This window comes from Pan paniscus, chromosome X, assembly GCF_029289425.2.
Source record: "Pan paniscus chromosome X, NHGRI_mPanPan1-v2.0_pri, whole genome shotgun sequence".
NCBI lineage: Eukaryota > Metazoa > Chordata > Mammalia > Primates > Hominidae > Pan > Pan paniscus.
Window position 1 is genome coordinate 112,135,325 of NC_073272.2, and position 27,521 is coordinate 112,162,845.

A 27,521-nucleotide genomic window follows, 5' to 3' on the forward strand; every position below is an offset into this window, starting at 1 on the left:
AGTTAATGTCAGGCCAAGCAGCTCATGCCTGTAATCCCAGCACTTTAAGAGGCCGAGGTGGGCAGCTTAGATGAGTCCAGCAATTCGAGACCAGCCTGGGCTTCACCATGTTGCCCAGGCATTAACTGGAAGAAACAGAAACAAGGAATTAAGTGTGTTCACATTCTTTGATCTAAGGACTAGAGGCAGGACTGAGAAAGCAGCAGAGAATGAATTCACCTGACTTTACTGCCATCGTGTGGTCGTCTCATGCATAGACAACTGGCTCACAATTCTGCATTCATTTTTCCAGTCATTGAGCCTACTAGGCCCTCTGCAAGGCAATGTGAAAATAAGGCCAATTGAATCAGAAGACCTGACCTTGAGGCTATTGTAACAGCCTTGCTTTCCTCTGGAGTCACCAAGCTGGAAGTCACCTTAGTCACCAACTACTCCAGGGGTGAGCACCTCATTCTCATGCAGACTATGTCAGAAAAGATAGAAATGTTTATAAGCACCGTCATTATTTTTCTATTCAAAATGAAAGTAGCTTAGTGGCCTATGGGATGTATAGAGTCTCATTACTTTAAGCACCTCACTATTTTTAATAGAAGATGATCAGTGAGAAAATCTAATGGTAAATTAGCTTTCTAATCTGTTATGCCTTGTACCTGTAGAGCATTGTTTTCATAAAGCACATTTATCTGCATGTTGTCATGTTACGGCCAAAACAATTTTTGAAGGTAGGTATATTAGTCCATTCTCATGCTGCTATGAAGAAATACCTGAAACTGGGTAATTTAAAAAAAAAAAAAAGCCAGGCACAGTGGCTCACGCCTGTAATCCCAGCACTTTGGGAGGCTGAGACGGGTGGATCACGAGGTCAGGAGTTCGACACCAGCCTGACCAACATGGTGAAACCCTGTCTCTACTAAAAATACAAAAATTAGCCGGGCGTGGTGGTGCATGCCTGTAATCTCAGCTACTCAGGAGGCTGAGACAGAAGAATTGCTTGAGCCTGGGGGTCAGAGGCTGCAGTGAGCCGAGATCGTGCCACTGCACTTCAGCCTGGGCTACAGAGCCAGACTCCGTCTCAAAAAAAAAAAAAAAAAAAAAAAAGAGGTTTACTTGACTCACAGTTCCACATGGCTGGGGAGGCCTCAAGAAACTTATCATCATGCCAGAAGGCACCTCTTCACAGAGCAGCAGGAGAGAGAATGAGTGCAAGCAGGGGAAATGCCAGATGCTTATAAAGCCATCAGATCTTGTGAGACTCGCTTATTATCATGAGAACAGCATGGGGGAAACTTTCGCCATGATTCAGTTATCTCCACCTAGTCCTGCCCTAGACACGTGGGGATTATTACAATTCAAGGTGAGATTTTGATGGGGACACAGAGTCAAACCATATCAGTAGGTATTATCATCCTCACTTTAGTCGTGGGGAAACAGGTTTAAAGAAGTGAAATTACTTATCTATGGTGATACAGTCAGATAGCAACAGAGCCACCCTACAATTTGTTCGTTCCATTCAGTGCAACACTGAGCATGCCAAGCACTACGGACGTGCGGTTGAAATCATGTCCTGTCACAAACTTAACCTCTGGGGCAAGTCATCAAACCTTTTTGAGTTTCAGCTCCCCATGAGTAAAACAGAAGCGATACCAACTACCTCCTCACAGAGCAGCTGCTTAAGTTGCCTTTTAACTGACTGATTCCCCCACTGCCTGCTCCAGCTCAGCACAGCTTCTTCTCTGGCTGGATACTCCTCTCTGTGTGGGCTAGATGGGCAACTAAAAAATCTTAAGCAACACCTAAGCCATGGATTTTCAAGGACTGCCTGCCAGGGCATTCTAGCTGATGCTGCAGGAAAATTGTGAGGGGCGGATGGCCTCCTATGGATGAGTTGCTTTGGACAATCCCTTTGGCCAATCTCTGGCCCCTCCTTCCATGGGTGGGTATTACTTTCTTTTTTTTTCTTTTCCTCTATAACTTAATCTTGATGGGGTGGGTATTACTAAAAAGCTCCTCTCCTCTAGAAGGGATGCCTTAAGTAGATTGCTTTAGTTTTTATTGTACATTTTTAACATATACAATATGATGTTTTTATATACCTATAGTGAAATGATTACTACAGTCAAGCAAATTAGCATATATTTCTCCTGTTTGTGTGTGTGTGTGTGTACACATTAAGAGGACCTGATATCTGCTCTTCTGTTATTTAAATGCAAAATAGGTAGACGTGAAATTAGATCAAAGATCTCACCACAAAAGTAGGCATATCACAACACAGGGAGCTAGGCATGTATCTGGGGCCTCTGAGTACTTATCGATCTAGTCCAATGCTCTCTATGTGAAAACAAGGAAACTAAGGGTCAGAGTGTCAAAGTGAGGTGCCCAGGCAAGCTTAGGAAAATCAAAACCGAGGTGCCCTGATACCCTGGCCACGGTTGTTTCTACCACACTTTGATGCCCTGCTATGGGCATGGAAATGTATTAGACTGCCTCTTTGTGCTGTGGTGAGCACAAGAAAACAAACTGTCCATAAAGAAGGAAACTGACAGAAAGAAAAGGTAACAGGAAATGCCTGGAAACTGAACCCACAAAGGTCAAACCCCAAGTCACCATAAAAGGCTTTGAACTGGCAAGAATGAGCGGAAATGATGGGAGAGCAAAGGAAATGAACCTCCAGGAGAGGAAACACAGGGAGCACACACATGGCTTTTGGGTAGCCTCTACTGCAGGCCTTTGCCAAATGTGTGTTGGAGGGGGTCCCTCCTTCCCTCCCAGAAGCCAAGTCTGGGGCATCCTCTCCAAAAAGGCTCTTGAGACCTAGGCTGCTACTAATAGCAAGTTACATATAATGCAGCCTATTGTGCTTTGTATGTGTCTATACTTCACTTAATCTTCTCATTAACCCTACGGAGAGAAATACTATTACCAATCCTCATTAATGGAGGCTTGCACAACTTGTAAATGGTAAGGCTCATATTTGAACCCAGGTCATTCTACTATTAACCTGTGCATTTAGCCTTCATGCTGCATATACTGGCTCCTTGCTGTAATAGGTCCTTTTTCTGAAAACTAAAGTACTGGGAACATTTTTATTTTAACAACTGGTATCAGGATGATGATGATGATGATGATGATGATATCAGATATCAACTATTGACTGGTTACTATGTACCAAATACTATACTGTGTGTATTGCATGCATTATCTCATCTAATCCTCACAATCCATGAGGTAGTAACAAACTCACAAATGCTGAATAATTTGCCCAAGGTCACAGAGCTAAGAATGTAGCTATGCAAAAGCCCAGTCTTACAACTAGGCAATCTATGCCCAACCCTCTCTTTCAATTAGAGGCTTGATGAAGAATAGCATCAATTTAGAATTGGACTTCTCAAGAATTCATCTGTGTGGCATCAAGTCCATAAAATCTTCATTTGATGGCTGGAGTTCAATTAACAACCAGCAAAGCATTTTTCTCAGCTTGAATTTTTCATTTATTTAATAAAATTAAGGTATATGAAAAGCATTGCACTTGACAGGGCTGTTGCAAGGAGCCTTTACCTGTTTTCTCCCTCTTGTTGAATGGGTGATTCATTCAAGAAACAGATACTGGGTTGCCATTAAGCAGCATCTACCGTATACGTGGGAGTAAGGAAACTAGTCCTAGGTCACTAGTTGTGGGGCCTTCAGAAAGTCACCTGCCCTTATTTGCCCCACTGACTGATCTCAAGGTCCCTCTCAGTTTAAGTTTCAGTGCAGGTTCCCGGTTAATGTTTGTTCATTTTCTGTTTTAAATATTTGGCTGTTAGTTTCTTCTTTAAGTGAAGAAAAGAAGTAAAGGAGTCAATTTCCTAAACTGTTCAACTGAAGACTCTGGTGGGACAGGGTCAGGTACATAATTTTCCAGGAGGGTAGGGTGGACACCAAGGGAGTCCCGGGACAGCAAGGGACCTGGAAGAAGGACTGGAAGACACAAGAGAAGAACCTGGAAACAAAAGAGGCAATGGAAGGAAGGAGGTCAAACTTTCCTGGTTTGCGGGGGGTGGGGTGGGTGCGGGGGCTGGTAGATTCTTTTTGCAATTGTACGGTTTTGTTTTCAAGGCTGTATCTTCCCCAAACCTCCTCCAATCTTTCATCCTCCCTATCCCCCAAACACATACCCCAGAAGACCAGAGAGAGGCCCTAGATAAACTGTATATAATCTTAGAACATGTGGAACACAAAAATTTTTGTAGATCTTTCTTATTTGATTGACTTTAGCAGGACCATTTAGGTTCCTTTATTAGCGCAAGTCAAATCTAGAGGCATTTAAGAATTTCCCATATATATTCATTCCAATGGGGATCTCTTTCAGAATCCCATCAGGTCCAGCCACTTCCTGATTTATGTTTAATCTGATTATACTAAAAGATTGATGGGGGACTGGGGGTGGGGATAGGGGTTGAGGTGGGGAGACAGGATGCATCACTAGGTACTTTCCATGATGTTTCAGACATTTGTTTCTGAAAACAATAGAGCTGAAGTGTATCCTAAAGAAAAAAAAATTCTCAAATGACTCAAGACATACCCTCACCAATGGAGAGGAAAAAAGTCATTGTAGCACACAGGCAGTGAGTTAGAAGATAGGCTCCATTCATTATTCTGCCTTTAATTTGCTGTGTGACCTTACACAAGTCACTTTAGCTCTCCATCTCAGGTTTTCCTCATCATAAAAATGGCATATTACCGTCAGCCATGGTTGAGTTTTTTAGGGTCTTATTATATTGTGTTCATGAGAACATGTTGCGAATGTGATCCATTGATGGACAATACAGACATTACCCTAGAATTAAGTGCTATTTATAATACGACAGTTTTATAAGCTTACTTAAAAGCAGCTATGTCTCATTAGAGACCTGGAACCATAAAAACCCTAGAAGAAAACCTAGGCAATACCATTCAGGACATAGGCATGGGCAAGGACTTCATGACTAAAATATCAAAAGCAATGGCAACAAAAGCCAAAATTGACAAATGGGATCTAATTAAACTAAAGAGCTTCTGTACAGCAAAAGAAACTATCATCAGAGTGAACAGGCAACCTACAGAATGGGAGAAAATTTTTGCAATCTATCCATCTGACAAAGGGCTAATATCCAGAATCTACAAGGAACTTAAACAAATTTACAAGAAAAAAACAACTCCATCAAAAAGTGGGCAAAGGATATGAACAGACACTTCTCAAAAGAGGACATTTATGCGGCAAACAAACATATGAAAAAAAGCTCATCATCACTGGTCATTAGAGAAATGCAAATCAAAACCACAATGAGATACCATCTCACGCCAGTTAGGATGGTGATCATTAAAAAGTCAGGGAATAAACAGATGCTGGAGAGGATGTGGAGAAATAGGAACACTTTTACACTGTTGGTGGGAGTGTAAATTAGTTCAACCATTGTGGAAGACAGTTTGGCAATTCCTCAAGAATCTAGAAACAGAAATACCATTTGACCCAGCAATCCCATTACTGGGTATATACCCAAAGGATTATAAATCATTCTACTATAAAGACACATGCACACCTATGTTTATTGCAGCATTATTCACAATAGCAAAGACTTGGAGCCAACCCAAATGCCCACCAGTGATAGAGTGGATAAAGAAAATGTGGCACATATACACCATGGAATACTATGCATCCATAAAAAAGGATGAGTTCATGTCCTTTGCAGGGACATGGGTGAAGCTGGAAACCATCATTTTCAGCCAATTAACAGAGGAACAGAAAACCAAACACTGTATGATCTCACTCATAAGTGCTAGTTGAACAATGAGAACACATGGACACAGTGAGGGAAACATCACACACCGGGGCCTGTTGGGGGGTGGGGGGCTAGGGGAGGGATAGCATTAGGAGAAATACCTAATGTAGATGAATGGTTGATGGGTGCGGCAAACCACCATGGCACGTGTATACCTATGTAACAAACCTGCACGTTCTGCACATGTATCCCAAAACTTAAAGTATAATTGTTAAAAAAGAATATCCTTAATAATGTGGTTTAGGGACAGATGGCCATACAAAAATAACCAAGTTTACCAAAATGATGGTTAAAATGCCACATTTCTCTTGAACATTGTCACTGAGCAACAGGAGTGAAATTCAAGATTTTTATGTCCTCTTCCTCAGAACTAAAGAGTAAAGGAAAATAACAGTATAAGAATCAGCTAAAAAAATCTGTTTGCTGATCATTTTATTTTAATTAAACTAAAGCTTTAACATAGGAATATTTTGACTTCTACCTTAATAGACTAGAACTTAAAGTATTAAAAAAAACAAACTCACAAAGCTATGTTCTCTTTTCCCCTATGCTAGACAAAATAGGACTTCTTAAATTATTTTATCTTCCACCTTTTTCATCTGTAAAATAAAAATTTCAACATTAAAAAAGAAATGTATGTATTTATTTATTCTCCAAATATTAATGAGGACATTTATTATGGACTCTGTGTTAGGTATAGAAGGTATAAGTTGAAACATATTATTTTTATCTTGCAATCACAACCTAGTCTCCCATACCTTGACAATAGATTGACTCTATTACCAACAAATAGTGCTTTCAATAATAGGAAGTAGTAAATATTGTTCAACAAGGGACCAAGTTCTCTACTAAGATACTTCTCACTTCTTGCATGTACAGTGTTATTTTCTTAAGCTAATTTAATATAAATGAACCCATATTTAAAATTAAAATGTATTCTTACTTTAGCTCCCAATTGTTTTAAAGCATACTTCTTTTTTTATTATACTTTAAGTTTTAGGGTACATGTGCACAACGTGCAGGTTACATATGTATACATGTGCCATGTTGGTGTGCTGCACCCATTAACTCATCATTTAACATTAGGTATATCTCTAAAAGCATACTTATTTTTCATTTGCTTTATATTTGGACCAGGACTTTCTTATATATTTTTATTGCATGTTTGTTTACCTGGGCATTTCTAATCTTCTTTTTATCTGTCATCTGACATTTTCCTATTCACAAATTATCCTAACCTTTCAGTTAGAATTTCTCCTTCTTCAAGACTCCCTTTTCCTTAGCAACCTTTTCACTGAAGGCCATAAGCCTCCTCCAATTGTGAACAATTGCCTTCTAATGTGTTACAGAGGCTTCATTCATGCTATTCTTCAAAGATTTGCAGACTTTATGGTTTCCTGGATTACTTGCCTTCCTCTTTTGGGATTTATTCTCTCCTTTGACTGTAATATATCTTCCAATATTCCCCTATGAAAAATACACGAGAGATAAATGTTATGTGGGCTTCCATGTTGAAAATCTTCATTATTTTATTTTACTTGAATGACAGTTTTTCTGGGTATAAAATTTTAAAAGCATTGTACCTTTTTCATCTAGCATCCATTGGCTTTGATAAAATATATTATGCCAGAATGATTTTGTTATTTATATGTATTTTGTCTTTTATAACTTTTTTCTTCTCTACAAGTTTTTAAGGTGTTCTGTTTAATGTTCTGAAATTTTGTCATAATATGTATATTCATGAATCCTTTTATTCTCATTGTGCAGAGTAATCAGGGTGGCCTTTTATGTTGCTGGACGTGACTTCTCACATCCCTTTTTTCATGTGTGGAACAAATAAACATCTAGTTTTTTGTGAAAAAAAAAAAAGAAGTATATAGCTTCTCTAAGTTTTCAGTGGGACCTATTTGGGTGTCCCCTGTCTATATGCCATTGGGTATGAAAGAATTTTCTAGTGGTGTGTGGATTTAAGAGGATTTTGAAAATCTCATCAAAGTTGCAATTAGTGTATTAAGAAATCACTTGAAATATCTGTTCAGGGTTCTTACTTAGATTTCTTTATAATACAGTAGAAAAAAAATTCCTCCTCATTGCACCCTCAGTTTCTCAGAGACTTTGCTTTTTTGCATCATTCTCTCTCCACTACAGGATCATTCCCATCAGCATCCAAGCATTTGGTCATCTTAGAAAAGGCCTTTCTTCATCTCGCATTCTCCTCCAGCTGCTGCTCACTTTCTCTGCTCTCCTTCTTAGCAAAATTGCTTGAAAGAACTATCTACACACATTGCCTTCATTTTCCTCATCTCACAATACTACCAGTATCTGTAACTCCAAAACTTCTCTTCTAGGTCACCTTTGTCTGACTGACTGCAATGGTCACTTCTCTGTCCTCATCGAGTTTAATGCAGCAGCATTAAACATAGTTGGTTACACATTCTTTTTTGACATACATTTTTCTCTTGGCTGCTGTGACCCCCACATTCCTGATTTTCTTTTTTATGTTTCTCTGGCTACCCCTCTGAGTCTCCTTAGTAAGTTTCTGTACAGAGAAGCAACTAACAGCACAGACTCTCTCAAGTCGTGCTGTCCAATATGGTAGCCACTAGTCGCATTGTGCCTATTACACTTAATAAAGTTACATCAGATTAATTAATAAAATTAGATATTTATTTAATAAAATTAAAAGTAACAATTCAGTTCCTCAGTCCCATTAGCCATATTTTAATTGTTCAACAACATGTGACTAGGAACACATGAGACAGCAACACACAGAACATTTCCATCATTGCAAAAACTTCTGTTAGATGGTGTTGCTTAGATCAGACTTCTATCTGCCACTCCACAGCTGAATGACCTTAGGCAAGTTACTTAATCTCTCTTAACCTCAATTTCCCTTTCTGTAAATGAGGCTAATAATATCTTCTTTATAGATTGTGGCAAAGATGTAATGAGCTCTTGTATGTATAGTGAGTGCCATATAGGAGTTCGCTATGATTGCCCAATCTTTATACATGAAGAATTTCCCATTACTTAGACTGGGCTCTCTTCTCTTCTCACTCAACTCTTTCTCCCTAGCTAAATTCATCTTGGATAAGTCTGTTTACCTTTCTGTAAACTTCTCATCCTCATGATAAGATGAAGATAATGACAGCACCTATTTCACTTGGTTGCTGTGAAAATTAAATGAGATGATACATATAAAACACTTGGAACATTGCCTGGCACATAGGTCATAGTCAGTAGGTGATAACCACTGTTAGTATTACAATCCTCTTTCCCATTACTTTAAACATCATCTATGTACTAAGAACTCCCAATTTCTAAACTCAAGGTCAGAGACCTCACTGAGCTCCAGACTGCTTGCTTGACATCTCCACTTGGATTTCTCACACAGGTATCTCCAAAACCTATCTAAAACTGAGTTTCCTTCTCTTTTCTCAATCCCAGCCACAGTTGCTTCTCCTCTAGTCTTCCCCATTTTTGGACATCTCTTCCATACCCATATCAAATCTATCACCTGTACAATTGATTACACTTTAAAATATATTTTGAAACAGCCTACTTTCCCCAGCTCCACTGTCACCTTTGCTACCCTCATGTCTTTGCCTAGACTATGGCTCAGCCTCCTGACTGGCCTCCTGCTTCCACTCTCATCACCATCCCCATAGCCATTCTCTACAACACTGCCAGAGGAAACTTCCTAGAATAGAAATCATATCTTATCTCTTTTCTTCCTCAAACCCTGCAATGGTTTCTCATTGCAGTTAGGATAAAATACAAAGTCCTTATATTCTGACTAATGCCTACGTCTCTGAGATCATCTATTACTCTTCCCATTACTCACTCTTCTGATTCAGCAAAACTGGCCTTAGAGTAGTATCCAAATACAACATGTGCTTTCGCACATTAGAGCCTTTATAGCATTCTACTTCTTTGTGTGGAACTCTCTTCTTCATGTAGTTCACTTGGTTAAGCCTACCCACCCTTCAGGTTTCTTCTTAAATCTTACCTTCTTAGAGAGGCCTTCCCTAATAATCCTCTAATTTAAGTCAGATGCCCCTCTAGAATTCTCTCACCAAACCCTGTCTCTTCCTCCATATCATTTATCAACACTAATTAGACACCATCAGAACATCTACCATTTTTATAACCACCGAAGTTCCTTCCCTCCTAGCACAGTGCCTGCCTGCGAGTCAGAAAGCCTACGGTGTGTGATCTTGGCAAGTCCTTTTCCAGGCCTCAGGTTTCTTGTCTTTACCTTGAGGAGGTTGGATTAGATTTATTTGCTCAATAAGCCTCTGTTGAATGTGAAAAAGGACACACAAGGTCTGGGCCAACATGAAGCTTACATTCTAATAAGGAACACAGGTAATCAAATAAGCAAATCTAATAATTATATATTGTGATTAGTGCTACAAAAGACACCAAAAAGATGTGTGATAGAAAAGTATGATGATGGGGGACTTTGAGGTGGTGACATTGAAGATAAACGATAATAAAGAACCAGCCAAACCCAAATGATAGCTAAGATCTATTTTGTTTGGACATTCTATGATTCTGTATAAAATATGCCACACATAGCTAAATATGCCAAGCATCATAAAGGAGGGAGCTGCCTCATTAAAACTGGCACCAAGGGCTTTGTGCTATCAGTTGAGGGATATGAGAGTCTTATTCTTCCTCTCAGGATAATGTCAGTAGATGAAATCAACCTGACAGAATAGTTTTAAGAAACCAATATGGTAATGAATTTAATGTTCATAGCACAATCACCATAATAAGTGTATACAACATTTTTAAGACCTCCAAATTCAGGATTGTAGTTACTTCTGGAGGCACAGAGATGTAATTGGGGCAGGATATAGAAAGATTCAAACATATTGGTAAGGTTTTATTTTCTAACCTGGAATTCAAATCCCACCTCTGCCACTCTACCAGCTGAGTGAGTGAACTTAGGCAAGCTACATAACTTTAAGTAGCTACTTAATCGGTAATAGGTACATGGATGTTCATGGTATTACTTCATATCTTTAAAAATATTTGAAGTATTGCATAATAATTCTAAAATGTAATTAATATGAAGCCTATGCAAGCATTCAATAAATGATAGCAATTATTATTACGTAATGATCACAGCACCTAAGTAATGGTTGAAAGCTAGGGCAATGGAGACTCCCAGGCCTGGGTTTAAATCCTGGTTCTGCCAATTACAAGCTCTGTGCCCTGGGGTAACTTAATAACCACCTTCTCAAGAATTTTGCTCCTTCAGTTATTCCCTCTCTAACTGTCATCAAGGTTTAAGTAAAATAATGTATGGGATATAGTAAATGCTCAAAAACATATTAATTATCGTTAACATCATTTTTATTCTCCTCAATCCCATGCACAGAAAAAAGAAAGAGTTAGGAACAAGTGAATGGAAAGGATAAAGTGGGTCTCCTATTCTCTGCTCCCTCCCTTTCTATTCCTTTTCCTTGCTGAAGGAAGATGGCATATGCTGAAAACTGTTCTCTCCAAGAGAAGCAGCATGAGGTCCTTCGATGGCAAGCCTGCCTGGAAGTTGGAGATGAGCTGCTAGAAAGGGCTTTGACTCCAAGTTAAAATAGACCAAGGCAAATCTCAGGAACATTCTCATCAGGGTCTGAAATCAAAGTAGACTTAAAATAAATGGATAAAAGTTAAGAATTTTTAAAGAATTGTAATTGTAAATTAGACACTGTTACCTTTTAAAGTTGCTAGAGTTGAATATATTATTTAAAATGAGCAATAAAAATGAAATGTTATTTAATCCTTTTCATAATTATTGAAATGCAGATTAAAAGAAGATACCAGAGTGGAAGAAACTGAAATGTTGACAATCCACAAAACTGAGGAGGCTATGGGACATCAGGCAAACTCACATTGTGGGTTGGAGAATAATTTAGTAGTCTCTTTGGAGAGCATTTAATTCATCAATGACTTCTGAAAATTTAAAATAACCATTAACCCAATCAATCCACTCCTAGGAATTTGTCCTACAGATAAACTAGTATGCTAAGACATATACATAAAGTTGTTCCCTGAAATATGTTTTGGAAAAGCCAAAAACTGGAAGCAACCTAAATGTGCATAAAGAAGTGGTTAATGATCATATGATTCAATCATTCAACAAATATTCAGTACTATTTGGTACTCTTTAAGCAGGCACTGGGGAGATAGCAATAAACAACACAGACAAAAATCTGTGCCCTCACAGAGCATGTTATTATGTTATCCCTGCAATGGAAAAATATGGCATACCTAAAATATAGAAGGAAGATCTATAAACATTGATAGCTTTTCAAGAGATAGGAATAAGTGAAAAACGCAAGGTGCAGAACAGTGTAGCTAGATAGAGAGCTAGATAATATGATCCCATTGGATATTGGAACAAATATTGGAAAAAATATTTTATATTTATTTAAAATTATATTTATATTTATATTTATTATTTATATTTATTAAAAATTCTGGAGAATATAAAAGGAACTTAATGGTCATTTTGGGGAATGGTATTGAGGTCAGAAAAAAAGACTGATTTTAAGTTTTAAACCTTTATATATGTATTGTTTTATTTTGTCACATACATGAATTATTTTTATTTAAAATAACGATCTGAAATATACTTATGGTTTGGCATTTTTCTGGTTATCCATTGTTGTATGACAGACTACCTCAGAGCACAGCAGCTTAAAACAACCATTTTATTATATCTCATGGTTTCACAATTGTTCAGAGCTCAGGTGGGCAATTCTTCTACTTTAAATGGCATTAACTGATGTCATTCAGTGATATTCAGTTAACCGGTATGGAGGGTTCAGAACAACTTCACTCACATGTCTAGTGCCTTGGCAGGAATGGCTGTACTAGCTGAACTTTTCTGTCTTTAAGTAACTCTTGGAAATCCCATGTGGTCTCTCCAAGATAGTCAAACTTTTTATATGATGACTCAGAGCTCCAAGAAACCAAGAAGGAAACTGCAAGTTCTTTAGACCATAGGCCTAGAATAAGCTTGATGTCACTTCTGTCATACTCTATTTATCTTCTATAATGAAGCTAATTAGAGTATTAAGTCTAATGATCCAATTAGATGTAATTAGATTAACTTAAAGCAGCTATACACCAGTGAAGATTTGGGGAATAGGAATTGGAGACAGACCCAGCTTCTCTACGGGAAAAGTATCAAGAAATTTGTGGCTATCTTTAATCCAATGCAGACATCAAGATCAGTGCCTTAATATAAGTTGTATCTTTGATCATTCAAATTAGGACTAAAAAATAGTGTGGATGGTTTAGGATAATTTGAATGAAAACCTAAGAAAAGATAGCTTGAAGACATGAATGTGATCTCTTCATATAGGAGGCTGCAGAAAGCCTATCAGAGTAGCAGAGTGGTAAATCCTTTTTACTTACTCTGACGGATTGATAATGCCCGCCTCTATTCTCCTCCCTACCTTCTTCATCTCTCTGAACCATGTCAGGGTAAAAAGCTTATTCCTCTGGTAGGGACCATGTCTTTTCTTTTTTGGCTCTGTGTATCTCCCTTCCCAAGTAGCTGGGACTATAGGTGAACATCACCATGCCCAGCTAATTATTTTTATTTTTCGTAAAGAGAGGGTTTCACCATGTTTCCCAGGCTGGTCTTTAACTCCTGGGCTCAAGTGATCCATCCACCTCAGATTCCAAAAGTGCTGGGATTACAAGCATGAGCCACTGCACTCAGCCCAGAACTACTCATTTATGAACTAGGTCCTTAGGTGGTGATTAGGGCAAAAAACAAAGTTGGTAATCTCCATGCAAATCACATATCCAACTTTTTACTTTGGCATTTTACCTTAATCAAAGTAGAATCATAGGAACTCATTCTGTAAAGCCAATATTACCTTAATACCAAAAGTCAATAAACACATCACAAGAAAAGAAATATACAGGTCAATATCCCTAATAAATATAGATGCAAAAGCCCTTAACAAAATCATAGAAAACTAAATCCAGCAAGGTATAGAATGAATTATACACCATGACCAACTGTGATTTATCCAAGAAATGCAAGGTTGGTTTAACATATGAAAATCAATCAATGAAATGCATCATATTGAAAGGATAAAAGACAAAAAATTACATGATTATCTCAGTAAATGAAGAAAAGGCATCTGATTAACTCCAACACCCTTTCATTGTGAACACAATCAGCAAACTAGGAATAGAAGGGAACTTCTTCAACCTAATAAAGGTCCTCCATCTATTAAAAAAAACATAGCTAACATCAATGCTTAATGATGAAAAACTGGATATTTTACCACTAACACCAGTGATAAGGATCTCCATTCTCACAAGTTCTATTCAACATTGTCCTGGAGGTTCTTGCAAGGGCAATTAGGCAAGGAAAACAAGCAAAAGACATCCAGATTGGAAAGGAAGAAGTAAAATTGTCTCTATTCTCAGATAACATGATTGTTGTATCTAGAAAATTTTAAGGAATACACTTAAAAGTTATTAGAATTAATAAAGGAGTTCAGCAAGGTTGCAGGATACAAGGCCAACATGCAAAAATCATTTGTACATATACTCCTCAATTTACAGTGGGGTTACATCCCAACAAACTCATTGTAACTTAAAAATATTGCAAGTCAAAAATGTATTTAATATGCCTAATCCACTGAATGGAATAGCTTCACCTAGCCTACCCTAAAGGTGCTCAGAACACTTATAATGTTACAGTTCAGCAAAACCACTGGGCAACACAGTATGCTGTAGAGTATGGGTTGTTGGTGCCTGACTGAGAGCTGTGGCTCACTACTGTGGCCCAGCATCTCAAAAGTGTATCATACTACAAATCTCTAACCTAAAAAGAGGTCAAAATTCAAAATTAGAAGTACAATTTCTACTAAATGTGTATCATTTTTGCACCATTGCAAAGTTGAAAAATCATAAGTCAAACCATAGTATGTTGGGGGACCATCTGTATTTCTGTATAATAACAATAAGGAATCTTAAAATAAAATAAAAGCATAAAACAATTCTGTGTTAATAGGCCTGCTTTACTTATTAAAAAATAACAATAAAATACTTATGAACAAATTTATCCAAATAAGTGAAAATGTTCTACACTGAAAATGACAAAACATCATTCAAAGGAATTCAAAGTGACCTAACTAAATAGAAAGTCATCTCAGGTTCATGGATTGGAAAACTTCATATTATTAAGGTAGCAATACTCCCCAAACTAATCTACAGATTCAATACAATTCCTATCAAAATATCAGCTTGATTTTGTGTAGAAATTGACAAGCTAAATCTAAAATTCCGATGGAAATGCAAAGGAATCAGAATAGCCAAAGCAGTATTAAAAGAGAAGGAAAACTCATACTTCCGATTTCAGAACTTGCTACAAATCTATGATAATCAATACAGTGTGGTACTGGCATAGGAATACACATATATATCAATGGGATAGAACGAAGAATCCAGATATAAACCCTTACATTTATGGACAATTGACTTTTCAACAAGGATACCAAGACCATTCAATGAGGGGAAATAATAGACTTTTCAAGAAATGGTGCTACAACAACTGGATATTCACATCCAAAAGAATGAATATGGACCTATATCTCATACCACTTTCAAAATTAACTCAAAACAGAACAAAGGCCTAACTATAAGAGCTAAAATTAGAAAACTCTTAGAGGAAAACCTAGGGGTAAATCTTTATGATGTTGGATTTATCAATGTATTCTTAAATATGACACCTAAAACAGAAGCAAAAAAAAGAAAAGAAAAAGGAAAATAGATAAATTAGATTTGATCAAAATTACTTTTCTACTTCAAAGAATGTCATCAAGAAAGTGAAAAGACAACCTACAGAATGGGAGAAAATATTTAAAAATCATATATCCAAAAAGGGTCTTGTATCCAGAACACATAAAACAATCTTACAGCTCAACAACAACGACGACAACAACAGCAAATAAGCCAATTAAAAATAAGCAAAGGATGGCTGGTTGCAGTGGCTCACACCTGTAATCCCAGTCCTTTGGAAGCCGAGGCAGGCAGATCACTTGAGGTCAGGAGTTCAAGAATGCCTGGCCAACATAGTGAAACCCCATCTCTCCTAAAAAATACAAAAATTAGCAGGGTGTGGTGGTGGGTGCCTGTAATCCCAGCTACTCAGGAGGCTGAGGCAGGAGAATCACTTGAACCTGGGAGGCGGAGGTTGCAGTGAGCAGAGATCGCACCACTGCACTCCAGCCTGAGTAACAAAGTGTTACTCCATCTCAAAAAAAAAAAGAAAAAAAAAAAAAGAAAAAAAAACCCAAGCAAATGATTTCAATGCACATTTCTCCAAAGGAGATGTAAAAACAGCCAATAAGTACACAAAAAGATGTTCGAAATCATCAGTCATCAGGGAAATGCAAATCAAAACCACAATAAGATAGCACTTTACTCCCACTAGGACAGCTATAACAAAAAGTGGAAAATAAGTATTGAGGGAGATGTTGAGAAAATTGAAACCATTGTACATTGTTGGTGGGAATGTAAAATGATGCAGTCATTTTGGAAAGCCTGGCAGTTCCTCAAAAGGTTTAAACATAGAGTTAATATTTGACTCAGCAATTTTGAGATATATACCCAAAAGAAATGAAAATATGTCCACACAAAAATGTGTACACAAATATTTATAGAAATATTATATAATAATAGCCAAAAAGTAGAAACAATTCAAGTATTCATCAAATGATAAATGGATAAATAAAATGTGTTACATTTATACCATGGAATATTATTCAGACATGAAAAGAAATAAAGTACTGGTACATGCTACTACATGTATACATCTTGAAAACTTCTCGCTCAGTGAAAAAGCCAGACACACAAAAAAACACATATTACATGATTCCATTTACATAAAATATCCAAAATAGGTAAATCCATATTGACAGTGGTTACCAGCAGCTGGGAGCAAAGGGAAATAGTCACTGACTGCTAATGGGTAAGAGGTTTCTTTTTGGGCTGATGAAAATGTTCTGGGGCAGGGTGCGGTGGCTCCCTGTAATCCCAGCACTTTGGGAGGCAAAGGTAGGCGGATCACCTGAGGTCAGCAGTTTGAACCATGGCGGAAACCCCTCCTCCACACCCTGTCTCTACTAAAAATACAAAAATTAGTTCGGCGTAGTGGCGCGAGCCTGTAGTCCCAGCCACTTGAGAGGCTGAGTCAGGAGAATCGCTTGAACCTGGGAGGCAGAGGTTGTAATGACCTGAGATCGCACCACTGCACTCCAGCCTGGGTGACAGAGGGAGGCTCCATTTCAAAAAAAAAAAATTCTGGAATTGGATAGTGGTGATGGTTAGACAATGTTGTGATTATACTAAAACCCGGTGATTATATGCATTAAATGGGTACATTTTATAATATGAGAATTATATATCAACAAAACTGTCATTTTCAAAAAGTAGAATCAGTCCCACAACCAACTAGGAAAAATTTGTTGAATCTTTAGCTTTTACCCCAGCTAGCAGGACTAGTGGCTTGCTTCCCTTTCTTCAACACCTGCCCCAAGTATTTACTCATTCTTTTATCTATGGCAGAAATATTATGTTTACCAGTCAGCCTTGTCCTGAGTGAAGAACACTGGACATTTGAGCGTCCACACTAGTTACACCTTCCCTCATGTTATGTTTGCACAGGGAACAACTTTCTCAAAAATGAGTCAAGCAAGACTCAAAAATCAATCTGAGGCAACAGAGAGAAAGGGAAGTATTGGAGCACAAGCTATATGTGGTTGGATGGCCTTGTTGTTCCCAAATCCTTTTGTACAATTGAGAATACCCAAGGAAACCTAGACATTCCCTCTCCTACTCTCTTTCATCATGATAGGTGGGGGAATATTTCTGAAGTCTTCCAATTAGAATCTAATCTATTATCAACTCACAATAGTGAACCTGAGACATTCTCAATGAAAACTGGCAACCAGAGAATGGTTCAGGGCTACTTCTGTCACCTACTCTAATATTTAACAGCTCTTGCCGTTAGAAACAATTTTGAATATTTATCTAGGTTCCTCATGCTTCAGGTAAACTAAATAACCTCGTGTTACATCTTCAGTGGAGATTGACAAACGATACTGTTGACTTACATTTGAAAAATGGTGCCTAGAAGGAAACACCAGTAGGAACTAGGATTTATTCAGAAGATGGCAGATTGTTAGTCTCCAAGCATTTTAAATCCCTCTGAAGATAGGGTTGCCCTAAACTGGTCATAGGTCCCCGGGCAAAACTGCATAAATTGTATGGAGAGATAGTTAAAGAAGGGGAATTTACAGCCAACTCTTGTGAGTTAAGCTACCACTTCCCATAAGCTAACACAGTGAGAGAGATTCAGGCAAGTACCACTAGCAGAGTGCCCTCCAAGTGGTAAAGCACTTTGGAAAACACATTTCCCATGAACCATCACTGCCATCTGCCCAGGCCACCTTACCTAACTGAAATTGATTGGAGACATTCCCACATGTTTGCATTATCTCCGGGCTATTCCATCCTAAAGGGTATAAGGCACAGCCTGAGCATATCAGCAGCCCTAGAAAGAAAGCATACACACAGACAGAAAAAATATAACGTCTTCTGTCACCCCAACATTCCCTTTGGATTAGTTCAGCTCAAATTCTGCCTCCTCAACTGAGCTTACACTTCCCCCTTTACCCTAAATTTCTATGAGTACCAACTCAACAGGATTTTATTTTTGGCCATGCCACAGGTAGTGGAGTGTAATAGGTAGCAGAGGGGACAACTCATAAATTTAAAAAATGTTGAAAAATGAGACAGGCCAATATACTTTTTACAGCCAAAATACTTTTGTCAATGACTTACAAGGCTGGGTTGGCTTTTCCAACCTCTTTTGCCTTGGTCTGATATACAGAGAATAACAATGTAAATGTTACTACTCTTTCCCAAAATCCAGCTGTTTCTAAACATCAGGCAGGTCCCTACCAGCTGAAAATATGTAATGATTCCTGTAACTTGGAGTCAGCTGCTGGACCGATGAGCAGGGAACCACACTCCTCCCCCGATAAATCATTCCAGCTTTATACCAAGCAGTCCTCCCCTCTTTGGTTTCCATATGCCTTACACCATGATGCCTTATGCTAAATAAAAGGATGAAGGCCCTTTTATTTAGGTTTTTTAGTCATTACAGGGAAATTTTGTTGTACCTTAGTGATAGTCTTATTCTTCCAACCAGAGATACAAATCTGGGTCTGCTTGCCAACACTGCCTTCTAAGGGCAACTATGTTGCTCACAACTTTTTCTTGCTGCGTACGTTTTCACATTTTATATCCTACGGCTCTTACCCTGCCTCTGGCCACAGAGGATTGTATCAAGCATTGGCATCTGACAACTAAGACAAATTCATTGGCTGGTCAGTGATGGGTGACATTGTAGCCTGGCATGAAGAGGTGACCTGGGCTAGTTTCTTGTTTCTGGAATTTTTAATTGAGAAGCATAAAGATGACTGGTCTGAAGGTAGTGAGTTGTCTCAATTGATTGTTCACAGTCAGTTATGGATTGAACTTATTGTTCTACTCTTTCCCCCTTCTCACTACTGCACTTGACTAGTCTGTTTAAAAATGGAGGGGAAAAAATCATAAAGATGCTGAGCTAGTTAACAGATAATGCAGAAGTTGAAAACACCCCCACAACACCAGAAGGTAGAATCAAGTCTGTGTCAAGCTAAAGCCACGTTCAATTCAAAGTTATGAGTGAGTATCAATTCTGGATAAGCTGAGCAAACTGATTGGTAGAGGGAGAGAATAGAGGGGAATAGTGACATGAAACAGACATACCATGAGAAAAACTCCATACCGTCAGTGAAACTGCTAGAAAAAAGAGAAGCCAGGCCTTCCTGATGGCTTTCAAAATCTACTTTCCTTATGTTATAATAAATTCCCTTTTCACTGAGGCAACTCAAGTGAGTTTCTGCTACTTGCAACCAAAAGAGCCTAATTACAATCACGCCATACTTGGGTGCCACACTAATGATCATGGGAGGGACACTTGTCATGAATGTGGACACAGAAAGTAAGACATAGCACAGAACCATCACAAAGCAGCTGCTTGATCAATGGTGAATGAATAGCATATTTATAGGTTCCAGAGCTCTGGGGCTCAACTGGACAGTGAAAAGCGGGCTGCTCTAGGGACTGCCAGCTTCATCTTCACTTCTCTTTCCTCACTGAGGAAGAGTCCATATATACTCTAAGAAACTCATATTGCCTTCAGATGAATCCTTTAGGAAGATCTCAAAGTAGCCTCCAAGCTTGGCTGCCCCACGGCAACTAGCTTTTCTCAGTACTCATTGAGGCCGCAGAAGAAGAGAAGGACCTTAAGAAATAGCAAGAAGGATTTAAATAAGAAAATAGGGAGAATTTACTGACAGTGAGAATGGTTTTAGAAACTAAAACAATGACCAATTAAGGTTAGAAATTCTCTTCAGTGGAATGCTTAAAATTAGAAAGCATTCTTATCTGTCTCGTGGTATCACAGGAAGTGAAACTGGTCACTCAAAGACCTTTCTAGGCCCTGGAATTCATCCAGTGGCAATACAACAACACCCCCTGTTTTTTCCACAGATAAACTGAAATCCTAGGATATGAAGAGGTCGTCCAGAGTACGCACATTGGGTTAAGGACAAAAGTAGAAATGAAACCTAAGCGTTTTCCTGCTGCCAGTATATACCCTTTGAGGGAAAATTTAATAAAGACTGAGTTTTCCCACACAGACTAGGAAGAAAAGAACACAAGTTTATAAAAGAACACCAGCTCTATTTTCTAACCTTCACATTCAGATCCCTGGGACTGGCACGAACTCTGCCTTCTCAAGCGGAAACTAGAGCTGGCCAAGTGCCTTTCTTGGCACAGTAGAGGGAACCTTCCATCTTCTTCAGACCCCTGCCCCTCAGATCTTACCATACTGAGGAGCCCAGGTCAAGGATTTCCTTCTCCAGGAAGTCTTCCCTCGCTATCCCCAACCCCCAGGCTAAATTACACGCTCCTTCTTTCTGTTCCCATAGCACCCAGTGCTTACTCCTGTGACTAAAATAGCCTGTAATATATATTCTTTACAAAAGTTTATCATCTGCCTCCCTCACTAGAGTGTGTATTCCTTGAAGGCAGGAGACATACTTATCTTCAATTCTGTGTCCTTGGCACATGGTAGATAATAGGTACTCGATAAATGCATCTGTTTCAGAGTATGCACAGTCTATATAACAGACAGCTTCCTTTGCCCACACTGCCCAAGGGGAAAGTCCCTTCTGAAGGGACTTCCATATCAGGGCTGGGAAATCATCCCAGACATCTGACACCATAAAAAAAAAATAGAAAGGGAAACGTTTTTGGACATAACCTACGCTAATCTCTCCTTGTTACAGATGTGAATGTTGAAACACAGAAAGGGAAAATGACCAAGGTCACATAGCTAGTAACTAGCAATGCCCTTTTTCCCCGATCAAAGAGATCATCAACCCTTAGAGGCTCTGTCCTTCTAGAGACATGTGTCCTGGGATGATTACCTCTTGGCAACAATATCTCTAGCAGGCACTAGGAATTTGCTAGGCATTAGATTGAGAGTTGCAGCACAACATGGTGGCTTAAAACAATGGGTTCTGTAGTCAGACTGCAGAACTAGACCTGAATTCAAATTCCAGCCCTGCCACCTGAAAGCTGTGTGAGTTTACGCAAGTTACTTAATTTCTCTGTGTCTCATTCACCTCATCTGTAAAATCAGAGTAATAATAATACACTTGTCCCTCGGTATTCACAGGGGATTGGTTCCAGGACCCCTGCAGATAGCAAAACCTGTGCATACTCAAATCCCTTATATAAAATGATGTAGTGTTTGCATATAACCTAGCACATCTTCTTGTATATTTTAAACCATCTCTAGATTACTTATAATACCTAATGCAATGTAAATGGTATGTAAATAGTTGTTGTATTCTTGTTGGATTTTTTAAAATATTTTTGAGTTATGGTTGGTTGAATCTGTGGACGCAGAACCTGCAGATACGGAAGGCTGACTGTATTTTATGGAGGTGTTCCAAGAATTAATATACATAAAGTGCCTCGTACATAGAAAGTGCTCAAGAAAAATTTATTATTCTTATACAGCTGACTCTCCCTGTGGCTCCTCTCCCAGTTTCTACCTGTGTTCTCCATGCTAATTTCTTCCTCATCTCTTTAACCTCATAACAAACAGCTAAAAAGTCAAAACCTGAACAGGGCTTGATTCAAAAGCTGCCTTGTTGGAGTTATCTTGCAATTTTGCAGAGGTACCCGCTGAAAGAACAGGAATCTCTGCAAAGCATTTGTTCAGCTCTAGTGCATGTAGCTCCGTGCTCTGCCCAACCTGCCCTCCCACCCCCGCCATCTTCCCCAGTACTCCATCCTCCCTTTTAGACAGGTGAGCACATTAGGTTGTAAACATACTTCATGGAGATATTTGACTTGTAACTGACAGCTGACTCCATTACATTTTATCATAGCTGGAGAAAGATGCCCCTGGGAACACATTAAAAATAAAAATGGATTCATAGAGTAATTCATTCTCAATTATATTTGTCTCCAGCAGTTCTCATTAATTTGGAGTTGTGAAGATGTGCTTCAAGTAGCAACAGGGAAGTCATTTACAAGTGTCAGTCCCTGCCACCTTCTGAAAGAATGGAGGTTCATTAAAAATGTGGATTCTTGGACCTCAGCCCCAGGTATTTGATTCAGTAACTGCAGCCCAGGAATATCCATTTTAAAAGCACCCTGTAATGTGGACGTATCTTGTCCTGGTACCAACATTTAAGAAAAACACCCCTAAAAATGTTAAGAGCAGAAGCTCTGGTGGCAGAGAAAACTTGTTTAAATCCCAGCCCTGCCACATATGAGCTGCAGCCCTGGCTCTCACTTCTCTTCTGTGTCATTGCTAACTCCCAGTTTGACTTCCCCTCCAACCACATATGCCCCTTGAAGAAGTCTGTTTCTTTTTTTTTTTTTTTTCCTTTTTTTTGAGTCGGAGTCTCACTCTGTCACCCAGGCTGGAGTACAATGGCACGATCTCGGCTCACTGCAACTTCCGCCTCCCCAAGCGATTCTCCCGTCTCAGCTTCCCTAGTAGCTGGGATTATAGGTGCGTGCCATCACACCTGACTAATGTTTGTATTTTTAGTAGAGACGGGGTTTCACCATGTTGCCCAGGCTGGTGTCAAACTCCTGAGCGCAGGCAATCCACCTGCCTCGGCCTCCCAAAGTGCTAGGATTACAGGCGTGAGCCACCGCGCCAGGCCTGAAGAAGTCTGTTTCAACTGCATATGCTTAGCTGGGAACTTTTCTAATCTCACATGCCTCTAGGAAGGAAAAGAAAGCCTTTAGAGTGTGTTACTGTCTTTACTCCCCTACTACACGTGGGAAGATGTCCAATAGGCTGCCATTTTGTTTCTCTTCCTCAGCTGCTCCCCTCCCTAAGAATCCCCTATCACAAAACATACCAAATGTTCTCCCTGACATAGTTGCCATGGTTTGAATTTACTGAGCTGACCAAGAAGAGGGCTGGAGTTAGACATTTTATTCAGCTTCAGCCCTTGTGGAAACTGGGACACCAATACACACCTTCAGGTGCAAAATCTGAGACAGAACTTGGAGCCCTCCTTCCAGCCACACCACAGCTGCCTTCAACTTTCCCCTGTTCCCAGCATTACTATTTGCCCATATCCCAGCTGCTATATAATCCTCTCCCAACTACACATTCTCAAATAGGTAGATGCCTAATCTTTGTCTTCTGGCAGGGATAACCTCCTCATTGGGTATTACCAACTCCCTTTGCACACCCCTCCACTATTCACAAGTGCAACTGTTGGGTGGGCATTTGTTAAACTTCCTGCTCTCGTTCTCAATTCCCTTGTCTTTGCATAGCTGCCAATCCTACTTTCCAAACATAATTATTGGGTAGCTTGGATTTACTGCCCTGAGCAGAAGCCTAGTATGGGTTAATTTGTTATTATAACAACTTCGACTCAAACACAAACCAGTGGAAAATTTACAAGCCTGACTTTCAACTATATCTCAGCTTTCCCTTCCTAGGGAGTTCCTTCACTTACCACCCCCCCGCCCCCGCCATTCATTCTACCCCATATTCCTCTTGGAGTTACAGGATCGTTCATACCTGCTAAAGATGTCAAAAGTAGATCAGGGAAGGCTTCACAGAAGGGCCGCATTGGACCTGGCCTTTGAGAGATAGGTAGATATTTACAGGGAGGGATAGAAGAAAAGGGAATTCCAGAAAGAAGCAACACCCTAAACAAGGCTGAGCAGAGTTTCTCAAATTTTAGTGTGTACTGGAATCATGATAGTGAATGATAAATAACAACTCCCAGACAGTTGTTACCTTTTCAGTGGGGACAAGGGAATGTGATCAGGGTATAAAGGAGGCTTCAGCTATATTGCTAATATTCCATTTCTTACACAGAGTAGTGAGTACATCTGAAATATTTCATAATATATTTTCAAAAATATATGAGCATGAGACGTTGTGTAATACGCACTTTAGCAGGCCCTGGTGCAGTCTGCAGCACTAAGGAATCTGTAATAACAAGCACCCCAGATAATTCTTAATCCAAGCGGTTCATGGACCACTCTGGAAAACACTGTGATAGCATTTCTTTTCCAAAAGAGAAAAGAAAAAAAATTCAAGAGCATCAGTGTATGAAGCACAGGACTGAGAGTCAGGAGCACTGGACCATATTCCCAGCTCTGCTCCAATTTGCTACATAAGTCTTTGCTAGTGGGTTAACTTCCTTGAATACCACTTCCCAAACAGAAAATCGCTTTCATAATCCTTTCTCAGCATGGTAAGGATAAATAAAATGATATCTGGTAAAACTCTGAAGGACTTTCCAGGAAAAAAATAGTTTCCAGAGATGATGATGGTTTTTAGAAACATGGCACTCTTCCTGAAATCAAGTTCTCAGTGATATGTCTCCAATGGCAACTTTTATTCAGTTTGAAGCATGTAATATTAGGACCTTACATGGAGAAAAGCACTGGTGTGTTGAATGCTGTTCTCTTAACAACAAAAAAATAATGTCCAGGGTAGTGATCCTCCCTTGGGCTGGGGAAAGGGAACACACATACACATCAAAGTCACTGGGGAGATTTGACTAAATATGCAACCTTACACCTGTTGTTGTGTATATCAGAATGGGAAACGAGACCAGAGAGTTGGAAAGCTCACATTTTTAAGCACCCCAGGTGATTCTGATACATTCCTTGGTCGAGAAAGACTCTGGGCCTCCCATGAGTAACCTGATCCAAGATCTTACATTGTTTTCCTGCCAAGAAGTTCCTTATGTTTACTACTCACCTATTTGTTCTTTGTTTAGCTCTCACTGAAGATAGAGGATCTCATAAGCATCTTGCATATGTATAAACAGGGGAATGTGAATAATGGCTATGTTCTCAGGGACTGGGGGCCAGCTGTTTAGAAATCTCAGCATCCCCAGTGTTGACATAATCTCCTGGCCAGGTGTTTCCTTCATTGATTGGAGCAGGGCATGGAGGTCCCAGTGGAAGGCTCTCTGGACCCTGGGCTTATCCAGATGGATCAGCTACAGGTGGAGCAAATGGGACCCATGGGCCCCATCAGGTCACTTTGCTGAGTATGAGTCAGGCCAGCAGCTCTTTATTTCTTCCTGTCTCTCCCACTTCCCACCACTCATCTCTGTGGGCAGCCGCCAAACTGGGGAGCAAGAGTCAGGCAGGGGGAGGGGGTAGTTCTTAATGGATACTCCATCTCTTCAGTGGTTTGGGGTCTGGCAGAGAGAAACCAGACCTGACAAAAATTGACTACTCCCCCAATATATTTCAGTTAATGCGCTAGCTGCTGAGAAGCAGCCAGGCCTGAAGCAACAAAATCAATTCCCCTCAGCTACACAAGTTTGAACTTAATCCCCCAAACTCTTTCTCTTGTGTCTTTATCCATGGGGCCCAAAATGCTGCCCAGCCTTGGTTTCCTTCCACTGGCAAAGCCTGTCTCAGAAGGTCAGGCCGAAGATGTCCAAAGATCCTTAGGTCACAGTCATATGTCAAGGGGCTCCTAGTGAGTTCATCCAAGCAACCCTCACCATTCTTTCACATCTGATATAACCTGGACAGCCACCAGTCTCTAGAAAGGAGGCAGGAATGGTTCTTAATTGGCTGGTGTTACAGATGGGGAAGCTGTGGAGGTCTAGCGATCTGTCCCAATATCAATCCCCTGCCCAGGGATAAACCTGGTAGCACACCCAGGGTCTTGAAGACTTGTAGGACTACTGCCAAATGGCATTTTCTTCTTCAGCTTTAAAGACCCTCATCTACATGTGAACACTGTGACTATGTTCCTATGAGCAAGGCTCACGTGGATATAGAATGGCAGAATCATGTGAAACTAAAATGATGCTCGTGTTTTTATTTCCTCTATGTGACACCTGCCACTCAAAGTTCTGTCCCGCCTAACCTGTGAATATCCAAATCTCCACTACCTTCCTACATCCCCTATCAACAATTTCCTTTGAGTTTCTATACCTAGTAGGTGAAATCAACTGAAATGCATCATATGGAGAATTATGAATGCTTTGTGAAAGTCTCAGTTGAGCCCAAAAGAGGAAGCAAGCTGGGGGTATGGGAGCCACTTTAATGTGTGGAATCTGATGGAAGCTGTTGCTAGGCTTTCTGATTCCTGACAGTTAGCCCCTCCTCACTCTGCTGGAAACTCTTAGAAATACAAGTGAAGCTAAACTGTCACTCTTTTGTCAGAAGAGAAGAGAGCTCAGGGTGCTAACAGCCCTGCATGGAAGCCTGGAAAAAGAGGAAAGGATGTGAACTAATCCAGCTCTCACATATTCAGTTTATCCCAACATATGCTAGGTATTGCCTTAGCCATGCATTCATTCTTTCTACAGTTACTGAACATCTGCTTTGTGCCAGCCAGGCACGGAACTGGGCTCCAGGGCTATAAATATGAATTGCAAGGATGACCCCTCTGCCCTATCAGCCAAGTGTCACTTCCTGAAATAATGTGTTCATAGCAGTGCTGAGTTAATTATAGCGTGTTTAAAAATAAAAGTGAAAGGTAAGCCTAAGACCTATTTGTAATACCCATGGAGCTTCCAAAGCCAGCTAAGATAATTGGCTTAGATCAGCCTTAGCAACTGGTTTAGTATTACAGTTTTCAAAGGGAAGAAACTAACTTAATTGTACATTCCAATGTGGCTAAAAACCCATCAGTGGCTAAACGGTGGGAAAAATTTTAGAAATGAGGGAGGCTAGAATGGTAATTCAGATTTAAAACTTTTACAGCTAGTCTGAGAAAAGAGGAAACCAGAAAGCATCACTTTAATTGGTATCACAAAAAGAATCTGATGCTTTTCATAATCAAGCCAGGAAAGCTTGGTAGCCTAGCCCAGGGTTTCTCAAACTTGGAACTATTGACATTTTGGCTGGATACCTCTTTGTTGTTGTGGGTGAGTGTTGTCCTCATCTTGTGCATTGTAGACATTCATCACCATCCCTCACCTTCACCCACTTGATGTCAGTAGGACCTTCCCCAAGTTGTGACAATTTAAAATGCCTCCAGACATTACCAAATGTCTTCCAGGGGGGAGGGGCGTGCAAAAGTAGTCCCCATTGAGA

General features: G+C 39.6%; 1 protein-coding gene across 2 annotated transcripts in view; it reads right to left on the minus strand.

The window, feature by feature from the left end:
• The window catches only part of LHFPL1 (LHFPL tetraspan subfamily member 1), a 56,158-nt gene that overhangs the window by 18,418 nt on the left and 10,219 nt on the right, over positions 1–27,521 (minus strand). For both annotated transcript variants that reach the window (XM_003822046.5, XM_034950473.3), the window contains exon 3: positions 18,295–18,393. In XM_003822046.5, the coding sequence (XP_003822094.2) occupies positions 18,295–18,393 (99 nt within the window). The remainder of the gene's footprint in view (positions 1–18,294; positions 18,394–27,521) is intronic.